Genomic DNA, 19,210 nt, shown 5'->3' with positions numbered 1-19,210 from the left:
TGCTTAAACAATGTCACTGATTGAATTCTGGATTTTGAGGGGAAATTTTTCACAGATAGCTGCCAATTACAATATATATATTCCTCCCTTTTTATATGGTATTGTGTTGATCACATTTTAAATGCCACTGTAGAAATACTTCCTTTATTGAGTGCTTGCATACCGGTCCATTCACAAAAGTATCAAGATAAATGATTTGTTCTGGATTAAGGAGCCCATTATTTTTGTGCTTTCAACTACTTTAATAGAACATACACCTGTTGACAAAATACTCTAATAGAACAGTCACTTGTATAGTGTAAATTTTTGATTTTTATACTACAGTATACCATACGAGAATACTAAATAGATAATTCGCTATCTAATTAATAATCTTTACATCTAAACTTGAATAATGTCATGAGCCACTGACTACTTTAGATATGATAACTTACAAGAACAACTTGCTATGCTAGAAAAGCAACTCCATGAGTTGGAAGAATATCAGCAATATGCTGATCACACTAAAGAGGTATGTATATGTGGTTGTAGTGAAAATGCAATAGATTAAGTAATTATTGAATACTATGTACATACTTTGTATTTACAATATGCTTAATATTGACAAAATAGTTGATCCAATTTGCTAAATGATAAATATATTTTGTTCTGAACTCTTCAATTGCATAGTTTACAGACTACATGAGAGAGAAGATAGATCTGGAGTGGCCAGAAGATCTTGATGACCAACAAAAACATTGTGCAGCATTACAGTCTGAGATTGCAGTGGCATCTGATAGGAAGGATAAACTGTTGAAGGTCTGTGTCTTAGTTATACAAACACACAGTTGTTCTTTCTGTATATTAAGTGAAAATTGGACTCCTAAAAATTATTTGTAGTTTAGTTCAATTACTCTAATGAAATATACATCTACTTTGTTGGGCAACAAAATCCTCTAATTGAGCAGTCATGTTTGTATATGAACTAATCACAATGTTTGCATAATGGAAGTCCAAGATTCACCTTATCAATAACTGTACGCATAAATGTAATACCCCTTGGTATGAATTGTACATACACTGTTAAAACGAGGTGTTACAGGTACACCCATCGTAAAGGTGTTCATGTACACCCATGGTATTTACAACACCCTAGGGGAGTATTGTAGCACTTGGGGTGTTGTTGAACACCACAAATGTCATTTTACTCCCCAATAATAGCTAAGCCACTGTAAGGGTGTTTGCCTACACCTAGGTATATTGAAACCCACAATTGGATGCTTCTATTGAAAATTAGGTTATAAGTACAGTTTGCTAACTTCTATAAGAGTGACTTGGAAACAACTATGTGGTAAGTATAAGGTGTTGCAAATATATTATTGCATACTGCTAATGTGCTTTGTTGTTGGTAGTCATTGAGTATAAATTGAAATCAACATGAAGGTTACTGGAATGCTATAGCAAGCCTACATTTCTTTTCAACAAAATGCCACCATGGAGAGCACTAGAACATCTTTAAAGTGTACCGTGACACCTTTATAGCTATTCCTAGAACACCCTTAGGGAGTATTGCAATGCCCTTGTAACACCTTTTAGTTGCTCCTAGAACACCCCTGGGGAGTACTACAACTCCCCTCAAAGGAGTTTAATTTAAACAGCAGTTAGAACTCCCCCAAAGGTGATTGGATTACACCCTATTTTTAACAGTGTATGTGTACACCATGTTAAGGAGAGTATGTGTTTGCTTGCTAAACTCTGATGTTGTATACAAAAACACAACATTCTGACAATAAATGCTAGATTGTATTTACCATACACTTAGCAGGAGCAGCTATTGTTTCCCTCCAGGTTAACATGGCTAAATTCTTTATTATTGGCTGGTTGTGATTTAGGCTTTTTATTATCTAGTGGAGAAACAGATTATTTTTCTCTGTTACGTAACTCGCAGCATACAAATTAGCGGCTTAATACACTTTGTTGGCAATTTCAATTGACTTCCGGTTAGCATCATTAAACCCTGCATGTGTGTATGAGCCGTAGACACACCAGCGCCGAATGAATTATTTATCACAGATTATCCGTACACTACAGGATGATGAAGTGAGTCTACTTTGCAGTACTATATGCGGGAGGTGGTATTGATGGCAATAGCTTGCGGTAGCTAGTTAATTACTTACAGAATGCATGGTGTGTGGGTCAGTTGTATCAACTTCCAGTAGTAAGCGCCGGATAATTAAAGCACTTGACTGCTCCTGCTCTACAATGAGTAGGGACCCGCCGATTATGCTCATAATTTTGCCTATTATGCTATGCTGCACTGCTCAAAAATTTACCTATTATGCTTAAATATATGCTCAATACTTACCCATTATGCTCAAATTATGCCCAATTATTTATGCTTCAGTTCCCATGCTCTAGTAATAATTTCCAATTTAATAAGTGGCTGAAGCACAAACCTACTTGTAAAAATGCATATCACAGAAAAGATCGATATATTCTAATAGAACAGTCAGCTATATGATTGTTCTATTAGAGTTACTGACTGTTCTATTAGAGTATATCGATCTTTTTGTGATAGCTATTTTGATAAGCAAGAATTCATACCATTACACAAATATTCTACCTATTATGCTAGCATTATGCTCAATGCTTTCAGACACCTATTATGCTCATAATTATGCCAGCATAATCGGCGGGTCCCTAACAATGAGTTTAAAGTATAAAAGGGTTTTAGTGGTGCACGCTGCATTAGCATGGATACAAAGCTGTAAAATCAGCGTGATAGTTATTCTCAACAGGAGCGGATCCAGGACCTGGCAAGGGGAGGGGCACAAACGGGCAAGTCACTTGTAGGTAATCACGTTTATAGGCCAGATCATCTTGTTAATTGTTGCATTTTTGGAGCAGCAAATAATACACCTCTTAGTAGTATCTCACTGTTGATTTTTTACCATTTTGGCCTTTGCAGAAGGCTGTGAAGTCTTTCTTAAACAACAGCAACACGATAATTATTTTTAGAGGCGCTTAGTACGCACAAAGGTGCTGGGTGACGCATTTCATAGTTAGTTTGACTTTGGTTCACTTTAGTAGCAGGAGAATTCGTAATAAATGCTAGTAAAATGTGTTTATTTCGTGAGTTTAATAAGCTGATCTTGCCTGGCATAAAGTTTAGTGTTTTAATCAGAAATATGGCTCCTCCACAAGGTGAGTGGGGGGGGGGGGGGGGGGGGGGGCATTTGCCCCAAATTCCCCATCCTGGATCCGCCATTGCTCAATGCACATCCAACGCAATGGAGGGTGAAACAGGAGCTTGCTAGTCATATAGCTAGCTAGTGCTGAGAATGGGTAGCAAAAATGTTTATCTTCATTGAACTGAATAACACAAATTACTTTTGAAATGTCTTGGAGTGTATTACCTTTTGCCCAGTTAATTATAAGTATAAATGTCTTGTAGGAATGTAGGTATTGAGAATGTTGTGGTAATGCAGGTCAGCCAGGGTAGGCTATCTATAGACTAACTTGTGTAGTAAAGCAGTAAAGCTCATAAATATTTGCACAAGTGTGCATGTGATCATGATCTTATTCTAAAACCATTTACTGCATTTTATCAGCATGCATCTAGAGTGCATTAGTAACACTAGCTTTCATAAACTTGCATTGATTACTCCAATTAATGATCACCATTATGTTTTTCAATATGACCCTGGTTATCTCCAACTAACCCTAATCAAGGCTAGCTTGCAGATTTTGCTGATATGATAGGCTACAAGTGTGTAGAGCATGTTAAAGATTTCACAGTTTGGGGTCTAGCCTCAAACTTTTGGGGTGTGTAACTCCAAATGGTGATCACTAATTGGCTATACAATGTGACCCGGATTGAGCTCAGACAACCTGCTTTAAGTGAAATATTTAATATTTGCAAATAACATTAATAACCCAGCTGTGGTCTGCCTGGAAAAAAGTGACATTTCTGGACCAAAAATCAGTTTGGAAATGTACAGGAAATGTCACTGTTGACTTTACTATATCAAACCTGGAGTAAACCTGTATACCGTAAATGTCACATGTTGTGACATTTCCTAAAACATTAGAAATTTCATGTGTCTGGACATTTCCTCAGCCAAAAAGTTGACATGTTGTTAGGTTTCCTTCATGTATTCAGAAATTTGACATTTACACAAGATTTCCTAAGTCAAGGACACATGGAATACAGTGAAATTTCCTACACTATTCAGAAATTTGACATTTACATGAGATTTCCTAATTTAAGGACACACGGTATGCAGTGAAATTTCCTACACTATTCAGAAATTTGACATTTACATAAGATTTCCTAAGTAAAGGGCACATGGTATGCAGTGACATTTCCTACACTATTCAGAAATTTGACATTTACATGAGATTTCCTAATTTAAGGACACACGGTATGCAGTGAAATTTCCTACACTATTCAGAAATTTGACATTTACATAAGATTTCCTAAGTCAAGGGCACGTGGTATGCAGTGACATTTCCTACACTATTCAGAAATTTGACATTTACATGAGATTTCCTTATTCAAGGACACATGGCATGCAGTGACATTTTCTACACCATTCAGAAATTTGACATTTACATGAGATTTCCAAAGTCAAGGACACATGGCATGCAGTGATATTTTCTAAACTATTCAGAAATTTGACATTTACATGAGATTTCCTAAGTCAAGGACACATGGCTTGCAGTGAGATTTCCTATACTATTCAGAAATTTCAAATTTACATGAAATTTCCTAAGTCAATGACACATAGCATGTAGTGACATTTTAGTTCGAGATTGTCACTCCAGCTGCTGTCATACTTGACTACTGTATCACTTTACAGATCAGGATAAGGTCTCTGTGTAACCTGTGTATTTGGAAATGCAATATATATGGTACATTATAGAGGCCAAGGACACGTCTTGTAAATTTCAAGAAATATTATTATATTTACTCTACATTACCTACATTAACAGGAAATGTGATAACCCAAACCCACAATGAAATAATACTTTGGTAATATAAGTTTCTTATACATTTTGCGAACTCTATTAAAGTAGGTAAGCTAGCTAGTTGTAATGTAAAATGCTGTCTGTTTCTTTCCATTTAGGAAAAGCCATAAATATCATGAAATGTTATGTGTCCTGAACTGGTGGAGAGGATAATGCACATTGGTACCATATTGTTCCCATCTATACTGTGTTTAGGAACTGTGTTTAGGAAATGTATTGACACGTGACATTTACTGACATTTCCTAGACAGAAAATTTGCATTTTGACAATACCTATCCTGAATGCAGGAAATGTCAAGAAATTTATGGAAATTTGATCTTTCCTGTGTTTCAGAAATGTCAGTAAATTTCATCTATCCTGCATTAGGAAATGTCAAGAAATACCATCAATCCTGCTATTAGGAAATGTCATGAAAATTGCGCCCTATATTACTTCAGGAAATGTGCAAATTTCATGAACAACGGAAATGCACAGAAATATGGAATTTCTGTAAATTTACTGGGGATTTCTGAATACTTGAAATGCAACTTTTCTTCCTGTCTACATTACACTTAAACCCATTAAAAATACACATTTGAACCTAATAATTTTATTCTTTGTTGGTTATAAAATAATTGGTTCATCACCCAGCTGCATACTAACAACAGGTGTATGTTGTATTAGAGTATTTCATGAATTAAGCTTTTAAGAATATTCAAGCCAAACACTTTAAAAGTTACTGTGTTGTAATGTGTATGATCACCATGACATATGCATTGTATTGAAGGTCTCACACAATGCAGACTACATTTAGCTTTCTAGATTGATAAATTAACCATACATACCCAGCCTTTTATACAATATGCTACATGTAATCTTTTTAGTACAGGACAATTGATTCAGCAGACAATATTATAATGAGTGCTGTGAACATGAACATAGAATTGCTGCATAGATTTTCTCAATTGTCTCCAATTGTCCAGAACATCTTTTCCAGTTCAATTCATTTATGGTTCTTGATAATCTTTCTACACACCATTAAACCTGGTGGACTATTGTTTAATGGCCATTCTTTAAGCAATGGTGTGATATGTTGTGTAGACCACTTTTGTCTTTCAGAAAGATTTTGTAGAGCTTGATAAGCTAGCACTGAATCATTTGTGTTGCTAAACTGGTAATATTGCCTACTTGTTTCTGTACTGCGGCAAAAGTGTCTTGCTACTCTTCTTAAATCTGCATCATTCAGCTCCCTTGCAGCATCTGTAGCTACCAACATTCTGTAGTCTTTTGGCCTGGGAGGTTTTAAACGTCCCACAGATAGAGCCTCCTTCATCCTATGATACACTTGCATATAAAGAGAGCCATTGATTGTTAAGAAAAATCTATTTGAATTAGAAAAGTCAAATGCCCTTATCTTCCGCTGAACTTTGTTGTAATAGTCAACCAACAACTGTTCAATATCATGAGTCACTACTAGATGTGCAATCCCTTGAGGTCCAGTCTTATGGTGCAGGCAATTTATCACCACTTCATCAATGTCATGATCATACGGTTGGCATTGGTTGAATTCTACAATCCTCAAATTTGTAACAACTCCAGACCTTTGTCCATTTCCATAGACTATGCATGCAGCAGCATATGCAGTCAGAATTTTAGCAGCTGGTTTATCAAATCCTTCACTCAATACTGTTCTTGCTTCTTGCACTTTATGTTGAACCTGTGGATGTATAAAAATGATTTGATCAGCTGTGACCACTATCACCATTTTACTCCATACCTTTTTGTTGTCTAAAATTCCTGTGGATCTAACACTAATGGTAATTGTTCAGTGACTGTGAGAGAATGCTGTTGTCGCTGTAAAGCAATTGCTTTGGACAGAGAAAGGCACCACTGTGTCAATAACTCTAGCAATCTACTTCCTTTAATAAAATTAATAGTTCTTTATTTGTCATCATAAAATCCTCAGCATGGATCACATACTTTATTGCCAGCTTCATGTGTCGTATTTTCTCTAATAAAGTGGTGGATTTGTATTGCCTTTCACACAGCGCAACTGGAAGCATATACGGATATATACAAAATCGTCATTTTCAGACGTATACGGAGAATATACAGACAAATACAGAGACGGAGCAAGATGGCAGGCCGTATACAGGTGTATAACTTGCCAATAAATGACGTTACATATACGTGAACGCCTTCTTCTGTTCACATAATTGTGGTCAAGACTGACTGCATCGTGTGAAACGTCGTCAGGGGCGAATCGCTATTGTGACAAAGAACCAGCCGCAGCTACTGAATGACTGACGCTCGAGTGGCAGTATGGTGCAGCCGAAGCACAGATGGTAGAAGTGACTGATGTTTCGAGTGAGTACTAGTTTGTATGTATAAATATAACAGCAGTTAGCCGCCGTCCTTGTTGAGCTACCAGCGGCCCAACGGAAAGGAAGACGCACACTTTTGTGTAACTCAGGCGCTCTTGTTCGCTTTTCCCTTTTATTCTTTTTGTCGATGGGTCGGGAAAAGAGAATGAACAATGAATGAAAAATCATGCGTCTAGCTACACTCAGAAAGAAAAGGTCTTTGGGTAACATGCTGCCACAAACGGTGTCATGTAGCTACAGTCTGGGTGGACATGGAACAGACTTAAATGCTACAGATCGTATATCAGTTATAATTATTTTCAGTTTGTATGAATTTGGTTAGACAATATGAATTCCTAGCCACTCTTTACAAACTTTAGCCAGAGAGATTCTTTGTGATGTACGAAATATCAGCATCATGTTATTAGTAAATTTGATTCAAGGTGCAAATGTTAGCAGATTCTTGATGGTAGTTATTTAGTAGTGGCCCAACACTGCTATCACATAGTAAAACATCTGTTTTTTGCTGACCCAATGACAAAACAGTGCTCTGGCTGTAGACTAGTTGCTCACCGCCAATCCATATATGGCAGCATACTTCATCTGTTGTCTGAAGAGAAAGTGGCATGGCCACAACAGACTAGTAGAGTCAATCCAATGGTCCCAGCATAGAATCTGGGCTGGCCTGATTTCTGTGGTCCTGGAACAGAGGTGTAAAAGTCCTGGTGGGCAATGAAGGTGGATCCATGACAGAATTAAATTTTGTTGAGTCAGTCTGGAAATGTTCACCCCTTCAAAAAGAACAACAGAAGCTTGCACACATGCAGTAGTACACACGGGATTGTTTGAGTGTGGGGTTGTAAGAGTCATTCTTTACACATACATAAAACTGTCGACATGCTTTACTTACCAGTTCTACTCGTTTGGTCTCTTGCATGGGCATTCTGTGGGAGCTGGTGCAATGTATTGAGAGACCCATCTGTATCAGATAAGTCCCATACAAATATTAATTATTGTGATTTTCCTGTAGTGTGCTTTATTTTAAATCTCTGTACCATGTTATTATAAAGTGCCCAGCTTGTTATTAATATAATAACTACGGTTACAGACAAAAGTGTAACTGTTGCATCTTTGTCTCATCTCTCTTTCTTGGGTGTGATGCATGTGACTGGCCTAGCCCAAGCCCAAGACAACATGTGGCCATGTATACCCCTTAGCTTTGTGTGCTAATAGTATTGGCAATAATTTACTGTAGGTATTGGTATGAATTTTATTTGTGTATACCATGTCCTGTGTACAATATCCTCTACTTATATAGCTGCATGTGGGTCTCAAGAATGCCAAATGATGATACAGGCAATTTTAACTCTTAGGAAAGATGTTGGTGAGCTGTGAAGTCAGATGACCAACATGAAATTGCAGTAAGGGAAGTCCATGCAGTGAGCCATTACCAATCAGTGTTATTATCACAATTTTTTAATTTACAACAACTGCATAAATATTATAGGTTTTTTGACTATTATATTCAACTACTTGCTAACGAATTTACTCAAGATGAGAAAGAAAGCTGATGACTATTTCTTAAGTTGTAATTTTGCCTTATATCTCTAATTCTGTTCACAGAGCAGCACATCGACACTATGACACCAGTGTTTACAGCATCAACCATGAAGGAGTGAGTTAATTGCACAAACAGTTAAAAAGAGGTGCACATAATATCCAGATAGTCAGATACTGTAATACACAAGCTGTGTTATGTTGACTGCATATGTCCTTTCATAGAATTACATGCAGGACATGGACCTAAGAGAAGAGGGACAATGAAAGTATTCAGGTGTTACACGTCCTGCTAACCACTGTGGAGATCTGACGGTATGTGTATATGTGTACCCTATAATAATTGGTGACTGTGCTCTTATGCAATATAGACTTTGGACTGCCTACAGTTTTGAAATGCTGGAACATTGAATAAAGCATTGAAGGAAAGTGGATATTGTCTACTCCTTTGTAAACTCTGTATGATGTACCAGCTTGGGTGATGCATTAAGTTATTTGTGCTACATTGACCCTGTGATTCTAGCAATCTTGAATCTTCAAGGTGCACAAGGACTGAATATCACAGTGTGGTACGTGGCATGTAAGATGTGGGTCACATGTATGTTTTTATATAGAGCACTCCAAGAGCAGTTAGTTTGAGAGATACCGATGTGAGTAGAGTTATACTGTATGGTTTTGCTAATTTTTATCTCATGCACTACAGCAGTCCCATCAATGACTCCACAAGTTCAATGCACCTACTCACCTTGAAACTGGCATTGATAAGTATATTTACAACATGCAAAGTATGAGCATTAATGTTGACTATTTGCAGATGAAGAAGTGATGTGATTGTTCTCAGTATGAAGAAAGCAAGGATTGGGTAGTGTTGTGGGTTCTTGCTACACAGTTCAGTAATGATCAGGCAGAACTGTTATAACTGAAAACTCATTGACTATGAGGTTATTTTACCTTTTTTCAGTTTCATTATTGTACGACAGTACTTTGTTTTGGCTCACGTGAAATAGCAACAATAAATCGAAAGCGACGTTATTAATTAAAAGGGTATTTCGGAAGGGATATGGGTAGGGTCCCGTTGATTTCGCTAGTGAATTTTTTGGCAAAATGGGTGGGTAAGCAAAATGCTAGCATAATAGGTGCAATTTATGTGAAGTGGACATAAAAATTGCACAAAGATCGAGATACTCTAATAGAACAGTCAGACGCGCTAAAGTATCGACAATGCATAGCTAATTGTAACAGGAACAACAAGTGACCATCGAGATACCCTAATAAAACAGTCACACTTGTTAAGCAATATTAGCTAGCTTCTTGCTTTACATGTTATAAGTAATTGCTGAACGAGAGAGAGAGAACCATCATTGACAATTGTGATGAAAAGATGTACAACAAAACAAATAGGCATGTGAAACCTCGGACAGCATGCGAACACAAAAAGTAGAGGACTACACTGTGGGTATGGCAAGGCAAAACAACAACAACAAAAAAGACTAATTACTGTAATTACAAAAATAAAACTGTCTAATTTGTGCACCACTCTGTACAGTTTCGTGCTAGAAAAATTCTCTGAGAGGCAGAGATACTGGCAGAGGCAGCAGCATCTAACCATTCCTTAATAATGTGCTTCGAAATCCTTATATCAGCTTGAACGAGGTTTAACAAACTAGATCCCGTTCATTTTTGCACACTTAATTAGTTCGCTGCTGACGACGGTAACACCAAAGCACTTTATTGTGAGCCCTAACAACATCAATGAAATCTTCTGTATTAGACTTGATATTCTTTCGTAACCTGTTCTTCGTCACTGAAAGGGACTGTAGAGTAGACTCGATGCGGCGAGGATGGTGACGGCCGTTGCCGCGGCAGTAGGACGATTTAGTGAGTCCATATTCCAATAGGAGATCACCCACGATATTGGAAAACTGTTCCGCCTCTTCAGTAGGGGGTAAACCATCGCTGCCAAGGGAGTGGTGAAGCCAAGCCAATCTATCACGTAGAATTCCGTCGAGTTGTGACCAGCAAAGCGAGGTGGCATGTTGCCCATGGCGAGAGAATTCAGCCACCATGCTCGTCACATCACGTGATGGATTTATCAATAATAGTACTGAAGTGGTAGCAGCGACGGTATGCCACCTAGCTTTGCTGGTCACAACTCGACGGAATTCTACGTGATAGATTGGCTTGGCTTCACCACTCCCTTAGCAGCGATGGTTTACCCCCTATTGAAGCGGCGGAACAGTTTTCCAATATCGTGGGTGATCTCCTATTGGAATATGGACTCACTAAATCGCTATACTGCCGCGGAAACTGCCGTCACCGTCCTCGCCGCATCGAGTCTACTCTACAGTCCCTTTCAGTGACGAAGAACAGGATACGAAAGAATATCAAGTCTATACTCTAATAGAACAGTCACTTTAAGGCGAAACTGTAGCTTTGCAACCGGAAATATTCAATTAACAAAGATCAGTGCTGAACAAAATTTATAATTCTTGAGCAAAATATGGAGCATAATAGGTGAAAAATAAAAGAATTGCTGGAAAGAAAAATAGGTTTAAAAAAGCAAAATAGACTGGCCCCTAGATATGGGCCGTCTTGAGGGCAAGGCGTGGGTCTAGCAGAAGCGTATACAGCCGTATAGAGGATAGTATGCAGCCGTATTGTGGTATGTGTGACTGTGTGGGTCTATAATACGATTATACTCCTGACATATACAGAGGTGTCGTCTAAGTTAAGAATCCAGGTTCGGGATAGACTGATCTATACGTTTGGATTGACGCTACACGTAAGTATAAACAGTCTTTGTTTGTATACGTGTTGCGGACGCTACTATACTGATCAGTCTATGCCTCTCGTTCCGCTGTGTCGCGAGTTTTTGAAAACACATTTCAAGATTTGATTTATTGAATAAATGATCAGTGTCACAAAAAATGAATCCGTTGCTAGGCAACCACTACTAATTCTAAAACGATTTTAACACCATAGCAACGGTTGCTAATTAACCACCAAAAGTCATGTAACTAGATCAGGTTTAAATTTTGTTGCCTAGCAACTGTTGCTATTGATTTTTCATTCTTCTTGAGCACAGTAATCACAAGGAATAGCGAGTTCAGCTACAAAGAAACCATCATTTAGAGAGTTCAACTTCAAACAAATCACCTGTAGAGAGTTCAGCTACAATCAAATCTCCCTGTAGAGAGATCAGCTAGAAATTATTATTATTATTGTTATTAGTTAATTGGTATAAGGAAGACAAAGTCTTATAAAAACCAATCTCAATTACATCTAAATAAAATCAAACCGGCGGTCCTATAAAAATACATCTAATTTAGTCTTAAAGATCAGTACATTAGGTGCAGATACAATTTCATGGGGTAAGGTGTTCCAATCATTGACGATTCTCTGTGAAAAACTATGACCTCTAATAGCAGTGTTGAAGCGATTTTTGTAAAGTTTGAGTCCATTAGATCGGGTGGGGTTGGTATTAACAGTAAAAAAATATTCTTTGTCCACAGATACTAAATTGTTCAAGATTTTGTAAGTCATAATCAGATCCATTCTGGTTCGACGGTAAAGTAAGCTGGGTAGATTAAGTTCTTGGAGTCGTTCAGAGTATGTCAAATTATAGAAGGAGGGTATAAGTTTTGTGGCTCTTCTTTGAACTGCTTCTAATTTACGGATGTTTTTCATAAGATGAGGGTTCCAGACAGTTGACGCATAGTCCAAAATTGGGCGAACAAGAGTAACGTATAATAATCTTAACGTGTTGGCATCCCTGGAGGCAAAGGTACGTTTAATAATTCCCAATACCTTGTTAGCTTTCATTACAATTTGATTAACATGAGATGTAAACTTCAAATCTTTATCAAATACTACACCCAGATCTTTTTCCTCCACAACCATGGAGATCATATTTGCTTCATTTTTGGATGAGAAATAATACTCTGTGTTTGATGAAGAATGTCCAATTTTGCTGATAATGGTGTAAAAACAGTAGAAATTGCTGCTACTGCTTCCAAGTGTCAGACGAGATTTTGTAATAACATTACTGTATAGCGGGTTATTTTCGAAACAGAAATTTTCCCACAAGATGCAATATCTGAATTTCGAAGGATTTTAATTTCGAACAGCGCATACTTCGAAGTCCTGATGGATTTCAAATAAACGGAAATTTGTGGCACGGATTATTAAGGATGTGCAAATGTTTGCCAAAAAATAACTTACTGATGGAATATTCCCCATCCCTGTGCACTGGAGAGAAGGCTGAAGGAGTCTCGAGTGGAACATATTCATTCGGGGGTGGGGTAAAAGCGGGACGGGGACCGGGACGGAGACGGGGACGAAAGGGGGTAAAAGCGGGACGGGGACGGGGACCAAAGTGACTTTAGAGTTAGATCACTGTACGGGGTTACCTAAATCTAGTTCTGCCTCCATAGCTATAAAAAGCTAGTTCATTATGGATGCTGTATTCCCTCTCTTATATACTGAGAGTATAGTTGTGCTAGCACTATGCCTGATTGTACTTCAGTCACTGAACTAGCTATTCCCCTCCCACAATTATAGTGATTTTTACTGTATAATATTTGCATACAATCAATAATAAATAGGATGGCCAGAGCCTCAATATCTGCTTCTCAGCAAATATTCTTCTGTTGCTATTTTAATGAGTGGACAGCTAACCTGTTTTAAGTTGAAGTTAATAAACCTGTTTTGTAAGTTTAGTTTTTGTAAATACTCTTTGCCGTGCCTGTGTACTGTCCTCATTTTCGGTCAGTTGTACGGTCGCATGTTGTCCGAGGATTGACTTGCATTTACTTTGTAGTTGTTTCATCATAATTTGATGGTGTTTAATAAAAATATCCTATAATACTATTCATTGAAGTCTTGATACGATATAACTTTTTTTATAGTCAAACAAATTACCAGACCACATTGTAAACTCCCCATCTCTTGATCAGTTTTACTTGTACTTATTAAATACTGTATTATGATTTTATGTAGCTAATGTATTTTTGATCTATATATATGTATTGTATCCTTCAAAGTGAAGTTGTATTGCAGTAATGGTAAATAATAATGACCCTCATATAGCTAGAGGGGAGCCTATGTGATTTTGATCCTGATTATAACCTTTTCTCCATACATTAATGATACTGCCTAGAAATTAATACCAGTTTTCCACCATGTATACAGGTTATACATACCGCAAAATACAGCTATACATGGATAAAACAACAATAATAAACAGATTACTTGCTAAACAGAAAATAATATGCATATGATCCTGTGCAGTTTTCTAAGTTTATAACCATTTAATGGTTATATTTAATGAAACGCTGTTGGTTGGTTGATTTCATGCCATCATAAAAGTATGGTCGTCCATGCCACAACACAATTGAAACAAAGTGACCTCCAGTGTTGATCGTGCAACCACCAAGTTGGTAACAATAATTGTAAACAGTGATGGACAGTGGCATCCAGTTGATCTGATGAAGGCTGAGAGATTCAATGCTAATAGGAAGCAGCCATGGATGCTTGTTCATGAAACCAGATGAAAGGACTCTTGGTTTTCCATTGCAGGAATAGAATTTCTCTCTACTGTTTTGTGTTTTGATAGTTTCTGTGGTATTAATCCTGTCACTGAGAATATAAGGAGCTTTCCGAGGTGGTTTCTTAGGGAACTCGGATCCACAGTATCCCATGTCATCTCCTGGAACTGGAAAGATTCTCTGAACATTGGATGGACACAGAGTCGGAGGCAATGAGAATGTTGTTTGGTAGCCTGTTTTCACTGGGTTGTTGGCTGGACAGTATTGAGATTTGCATTGCTGCGACACCTGCAGTTTCCATACATGTGAGATTAAACACAGAAAAGCATTCTCTTCCGTTCCAAAGCAATCGATCTTTTCATTATCAGCTTTGGTGAAATTGAGTCTACTGTGTGCTGCTTTCAGAGCAAGTGACTTTGCTTCTTCGATGTTTTTTCTTTTCATCAATGTGATACAAGCCTTCAAGGTGTTTTCCATGTCATCAGTGCCAAGGTTTTCTGTGAAGTTTGGGTATTGTAGGCAGTACAACATAAAGATGGTCAGAAGTTGTCTGATGTACATGTGTTGGTGAATTCTCGATGGTGCCATTGAATAGTTGCTGGTATAATACATCTACTGCAAATAAAATCACTTTTGCGTGTAGGTATTGGTATGCCAAGAGCATTCAGGCAGGCTTTATGAAGCCAGTCTTCGCATCTGCTGCATTGATACGCTTTATACTCCTTTTGGTGATCTCCATAAATTACTCTTGATGTAGACCCATCAATCCAAGGAGTCTGGCAGAAACAGTAGAGATTAACATGATCTATTGTAGTCTGGCAGAACTGTTTTTGTTGCATAGATAGGTGTAATGTGCCAACATCTGGAGCTTTCAAGCTTAGGAAGCTGTGGAGGTATTGTGATGTGTCTTGAAGATTCACATAAGCTCTAGCTAGGTCCAAATTCTCATCCAGGCATGTCGCAATGAGAAGCACTGCTGTAACTGCATCGGCATCATTTGGTTTACAGCATTTCACTCCAGTGTAGACAGTTAAAACTGCATGAGCAAGTGAACGACAAGCTGTCCCAGCATGATAATTCAATTCCATGATGTCTGGTTCATCATATGTACAAATCACCTGTGCATGAATGTACTTTTGACTAATTTCATTTGACCATTTAGCTATTATATGTGTAATATGTTTTATAATAATCACCTGAACTGCTGGTACATTATTCTCATCAGGAAGCCGTCTAAGAAATGCAACTTGGTTATTTCTCATAGTCTGGACAACTACTATCTTTCCCACCACTAAATCAGCAATTTGCTACAAACAAATGCAAAATCATCTACGTACATGTCTTTTAACTGTTGTACATACCTCTTTCAAGCTTATTCTACAGACATGTGGACAAAGAAGTGTTTTAAGATACATCTTCTGCAACTTTTTCAGAATACTAGACCACTTAAACTTGGTAGAATCGCAACAGGCAAAGTCTCTGGAAGCTGAAACATTGCTCATCCTTTCCCGTAATATTCTTGAAGTATAAGGTGACTCACTCACTCTGGTAAATCTTTTAAGATCTATTGTTAACAAATTAAAATCAAAGTACACTCATCAGATCAGAGCAATAAGTATGCATGTTATAATCATTTTAGAGTGTAAGTATACCTTCAGATGCGAAACAAGTGTGTGAAACATAGTCACTAAGCCGTCTGCTTATGTTGTGATTGCTGCCTATTATGTAGTGTGAAATTATGACAGTATTAGGATAAGTGTACTATGCATGTGAACTCACGTACCATTAGAATTATTCAAGATACAGTTCCGATCTTCATGATCTTCCACATTTGAGTTGGTGTTGACATCTACAATCATAATGAAGATAAGAAATACATCATTCAGCATTATCATTTTAGCTACTGCATAGCATGTGAACATTAAAGTATGGGTCTATGTACCTTCATTCTCCACATTTTCAGTAATACTTTCATCAAGATCAGGAGTTGCCTCAGTGCAGGTGGTTGGTTGACTTGGTTCTAATTTCACAATTAAATTATATATTAACATTATGTATGTAGTCCATATTCTAATAATAAACTGACCTGCTATGGAAGCACATCGGTGTTTCTTAGAAGGTTGGCTAACAACGTGATTGGTTTTTCCAGCTGCAGTATTGTCTGTGCCTGTGTTGAATGGTAGTACCTATACATATATATATGACAAAACAATTGATGTACTACCTATTTTGCGGCCATCCTTTTGTTCCATTGATTGATGGCTATTGTGAACTGTTTCACCTTCACCTTCACTGTCATTGACATCTGTAATATGGAAATACAAGAATATGTACACATCTATTGGAAATACTATAAACTTACTATTAGCAGCAACCTGGTCAAAATCTCTTTTTCTTGGAGGTTTTATACCAGAAGGTCTTTCTTTGTTCTTCTGTCTCACCCTCTGAGTAAGCAGTGTCATATTAGGCTTGGTGTGGTCACTGATGTCCTGCCCTATCATTAGCTTGCAGGCAATTATGTGGTAACATTTTTTCACTGAAGGACAGGAGCAAGTCTCTTTTGGAAACAGTCGGACAGCATACGGTGTCTCATTATCTGCACCTCTTACAATCCAACATCCCATTTCAGTCAAACTAACCCGCTTGTCATGAACTGCTTCTCGTGCCAATGCTAGCTGACTGTTTAGCTTGCAAGTGGCTTTGTCACTGGATACTGAAGCAGTAGTGTCATCACGAAAAGAGCAAGGGCTGGCTTCTTCATAAGATGGTAAAATTCTATCCCTGGCTTTGGCCACAATTTCTTTGATGTCTATTGCTTTTGGCAAGAATGGCATTAGACTGGCATCTCGCTGCAAGTAAGAGAGTTCTTCTTTCAATTGCCATGAACCACAAAGATGGTAAGCCCTAATAATTTCTTGCTGGTAATAGCTTGAAAGATGAAATAGAGATACACAGATAACATCAAGGGGAACTTGTTTCCATTGCTGCAGATTGTGGAGAACAGCATTCATGGATTCAGATGGATTATTTGTTAGCCCATTCTCTGGATCAGAAACCCCCATTTCTCTAAGTTTCCAAATGGATGAATGCTCCTTAAACGCTGGCAAAAGCTTTTGTTCAAAATATCTCAGAACAGTTGGATTCGTAAAGGAAGCCTTGTTGATGCTCCAGGAACTGTCGAAATCATCTTCATTTTCTTCAATCATCAAAGCTTTGAAACTGTTGGCATAATAACTAATCTCAGATGGCTTACAATTGGCTGAATTCGTCAAGTAAAAATGCAAATCACGTTCTAGATGGTTCCAACAAAAAACATTCAGACACATTGGAAACACATCAGAAAAATCAAATTCTCAATCAGTAACCATTAGAATCTTCTTTGAAGCAAGCAGAGGTAGTGACTTTCCTATGGTTTTCATAAACAGCATGTGGTCTTCCTGAAACCTCCTGGAATGGATAAAGAAAGCCACTGGTGTGATAGGATCTTTCTTGAAAATAGCATTTCGGAAAACTAGAGTAGACAGATAGAAATCTCCCATGTTGAAAACAGTGTCATAATGCAGGGTTACAGGGGTCGTGGAAACTTTCAGAAGCATCTCTAAATTCTCCAAGAGAGGATGTGGTACCATGTGAACACAGACTGTTGGGTACACTTGAAAATTTCGAAGAAAATTTTGGGGCTCTCCCTTACGATCTTTCAGTTGCAGCTGGAAACATAGTTGGTATGTGTTGTAAATACCATCATGTGAAATCCGGAACTGGCAATTCTCATCTTTCTGGAAGTTTTTGATTTGATTCTGGTCTCTAGGTGTGTTGATGACATGTCTAGGCCCACCTTCATCTTCATTGACTAACTGTTGATAAACTTTCTGTGCTGACATCATTGGTCCTTTATTAGTAACCTGCAAAATTTTGAACATAATAGGCAGGTCCCTAACTATTTCATGCTTAACTATTACACTATACCTTTTCCTTAATGTGAGGTGCTGACCTTACAAATGGTTTGGTACTTTTCTTGCTGTTCCGGTGTGCACATGGTACAAATGCATTGTGATCTCCCAGATAGTGAATTAAATAGCTTGAGCCAATACCCCAATATTCCAACCGCTTGAAGGAGTTATCACCAGTTTGCTTTTCTATCCCTGCTACATCAATAGCTCCAGTCTTCTTCTTCACAGAATAATTCCCACTAGGGACCCGCCGATTATGCTGGCATAATTTTGAGCATAATAGGTACCTAAAAGCATTGAGCATAATGCCAGCATAATAGGTTAAATATTTGTACAATAGTGTAAATTCTTGCTGGAAAAATGACAATTGCAAAATAAGATCGATATACTCTAATAGAGCAGTCAGTAACTCTAATAGAACAATCATCAAACTGACTGTTCTATTAGGGTATATCGATCTTGTCTCTTACATGCAGGCATGCAGCAAGAATTTATTATTTGTGTTCCAGCCACTCATTTTTTTTCTTTCTATATAGTGTTAAACTAGTAGCAAAGCATGTGAACTAAGGCATGAACACTGAGCATAATCGAGCATAATAGGTAAATATTGAGCATTAATTTAAGCATAATAGGTGAATTTTTGAGCAGTGCAGCATAGCATAATAGGTAAAATTATGAGCATAATCGGCGGGTCCCTAATTCCCACGGTCAAAAGTCCTAGTGCCTTTATGGACCCATCTATATTGGTCACATCTGTGTAGATAAAGAGGTAATTTTAGCACAGTATAATATACACAAACAATA

At 37.6% G+C, this 19,210-nt stretch overlaps 1 protein-coding gene and 1 long non-coding RNA gene across 2 annotated transcripts; one reads left to right on the top strand and one right to left on the bottom strand.

Moving 5' to 3' along the window:
• Positions 1-7,108: 7,108 nt before the first annotated feature.
• On the top strand, positions 7,109-9,913 carry LOC136247003 (uncharacterized). Its single transcript, XR_010696998.1, has 6 exons — positions 7,109-7,357; positions 8,672-9,028; positions 9,136-9,225; positions 9,282-9,560; positions 9,614-9,675; positions 9,725-9,913. It is a non-coding gene; the product is annotated as an uncharacterized lncRNA (long non-coding RNA).
• A 4,350-nt stretch (positions 9,914-14,263) lies between these two features.
• LOC136246988 (uncharacterized) lies at positions 14,264-17,255 on the bottom strand. The gene is made up of 9 exons (XM_066038588.1): positions 16,819-17,255; positions 16,681-16,761; positions 16,543-16,623; positions 16,399-16,476; positions 16,240-16,305; positions 16,109-16,174; positions 15,818-16,020; positions 15,653-15,763; positions 14,264-15,574 (listed from the first exon to the last, which is right to left on the bottom strand). The coding sequence occupies exons 1-9, from the start codon at positions 17,078-17,080 to the stop codon at positions 14,996-14,998; spliced, it is 1,527 nt and encodes a 508-aa protein (XP_065894660.1). The 5' UTR covers positions 17,081-17,255; the 3' UTR covers positions 14,264-14,995.
• Between the last annotated feature and the right edge of the window lie 1,955 nt (positions 17,256-19,210).

Source organism: Dysidea avara, chromosome 2 (assembly GCF_963678975.1).
Source record: "Dysidea avara chromosome 2, odDysAvar1.4, whole genome shotgun sequence".
Taxonomy (NCBI): domain Eukaryota; kingdom Metazoa; phylum Porifera; class Demospongiae; order Dictyoceratida; family Dysideidae; genus Dysidea; species Dysidea avara.
Note: the sequence above shows the minus strand (reverse complement) of the source record. Positions and strands in the feature narration are given on the sequence as shown.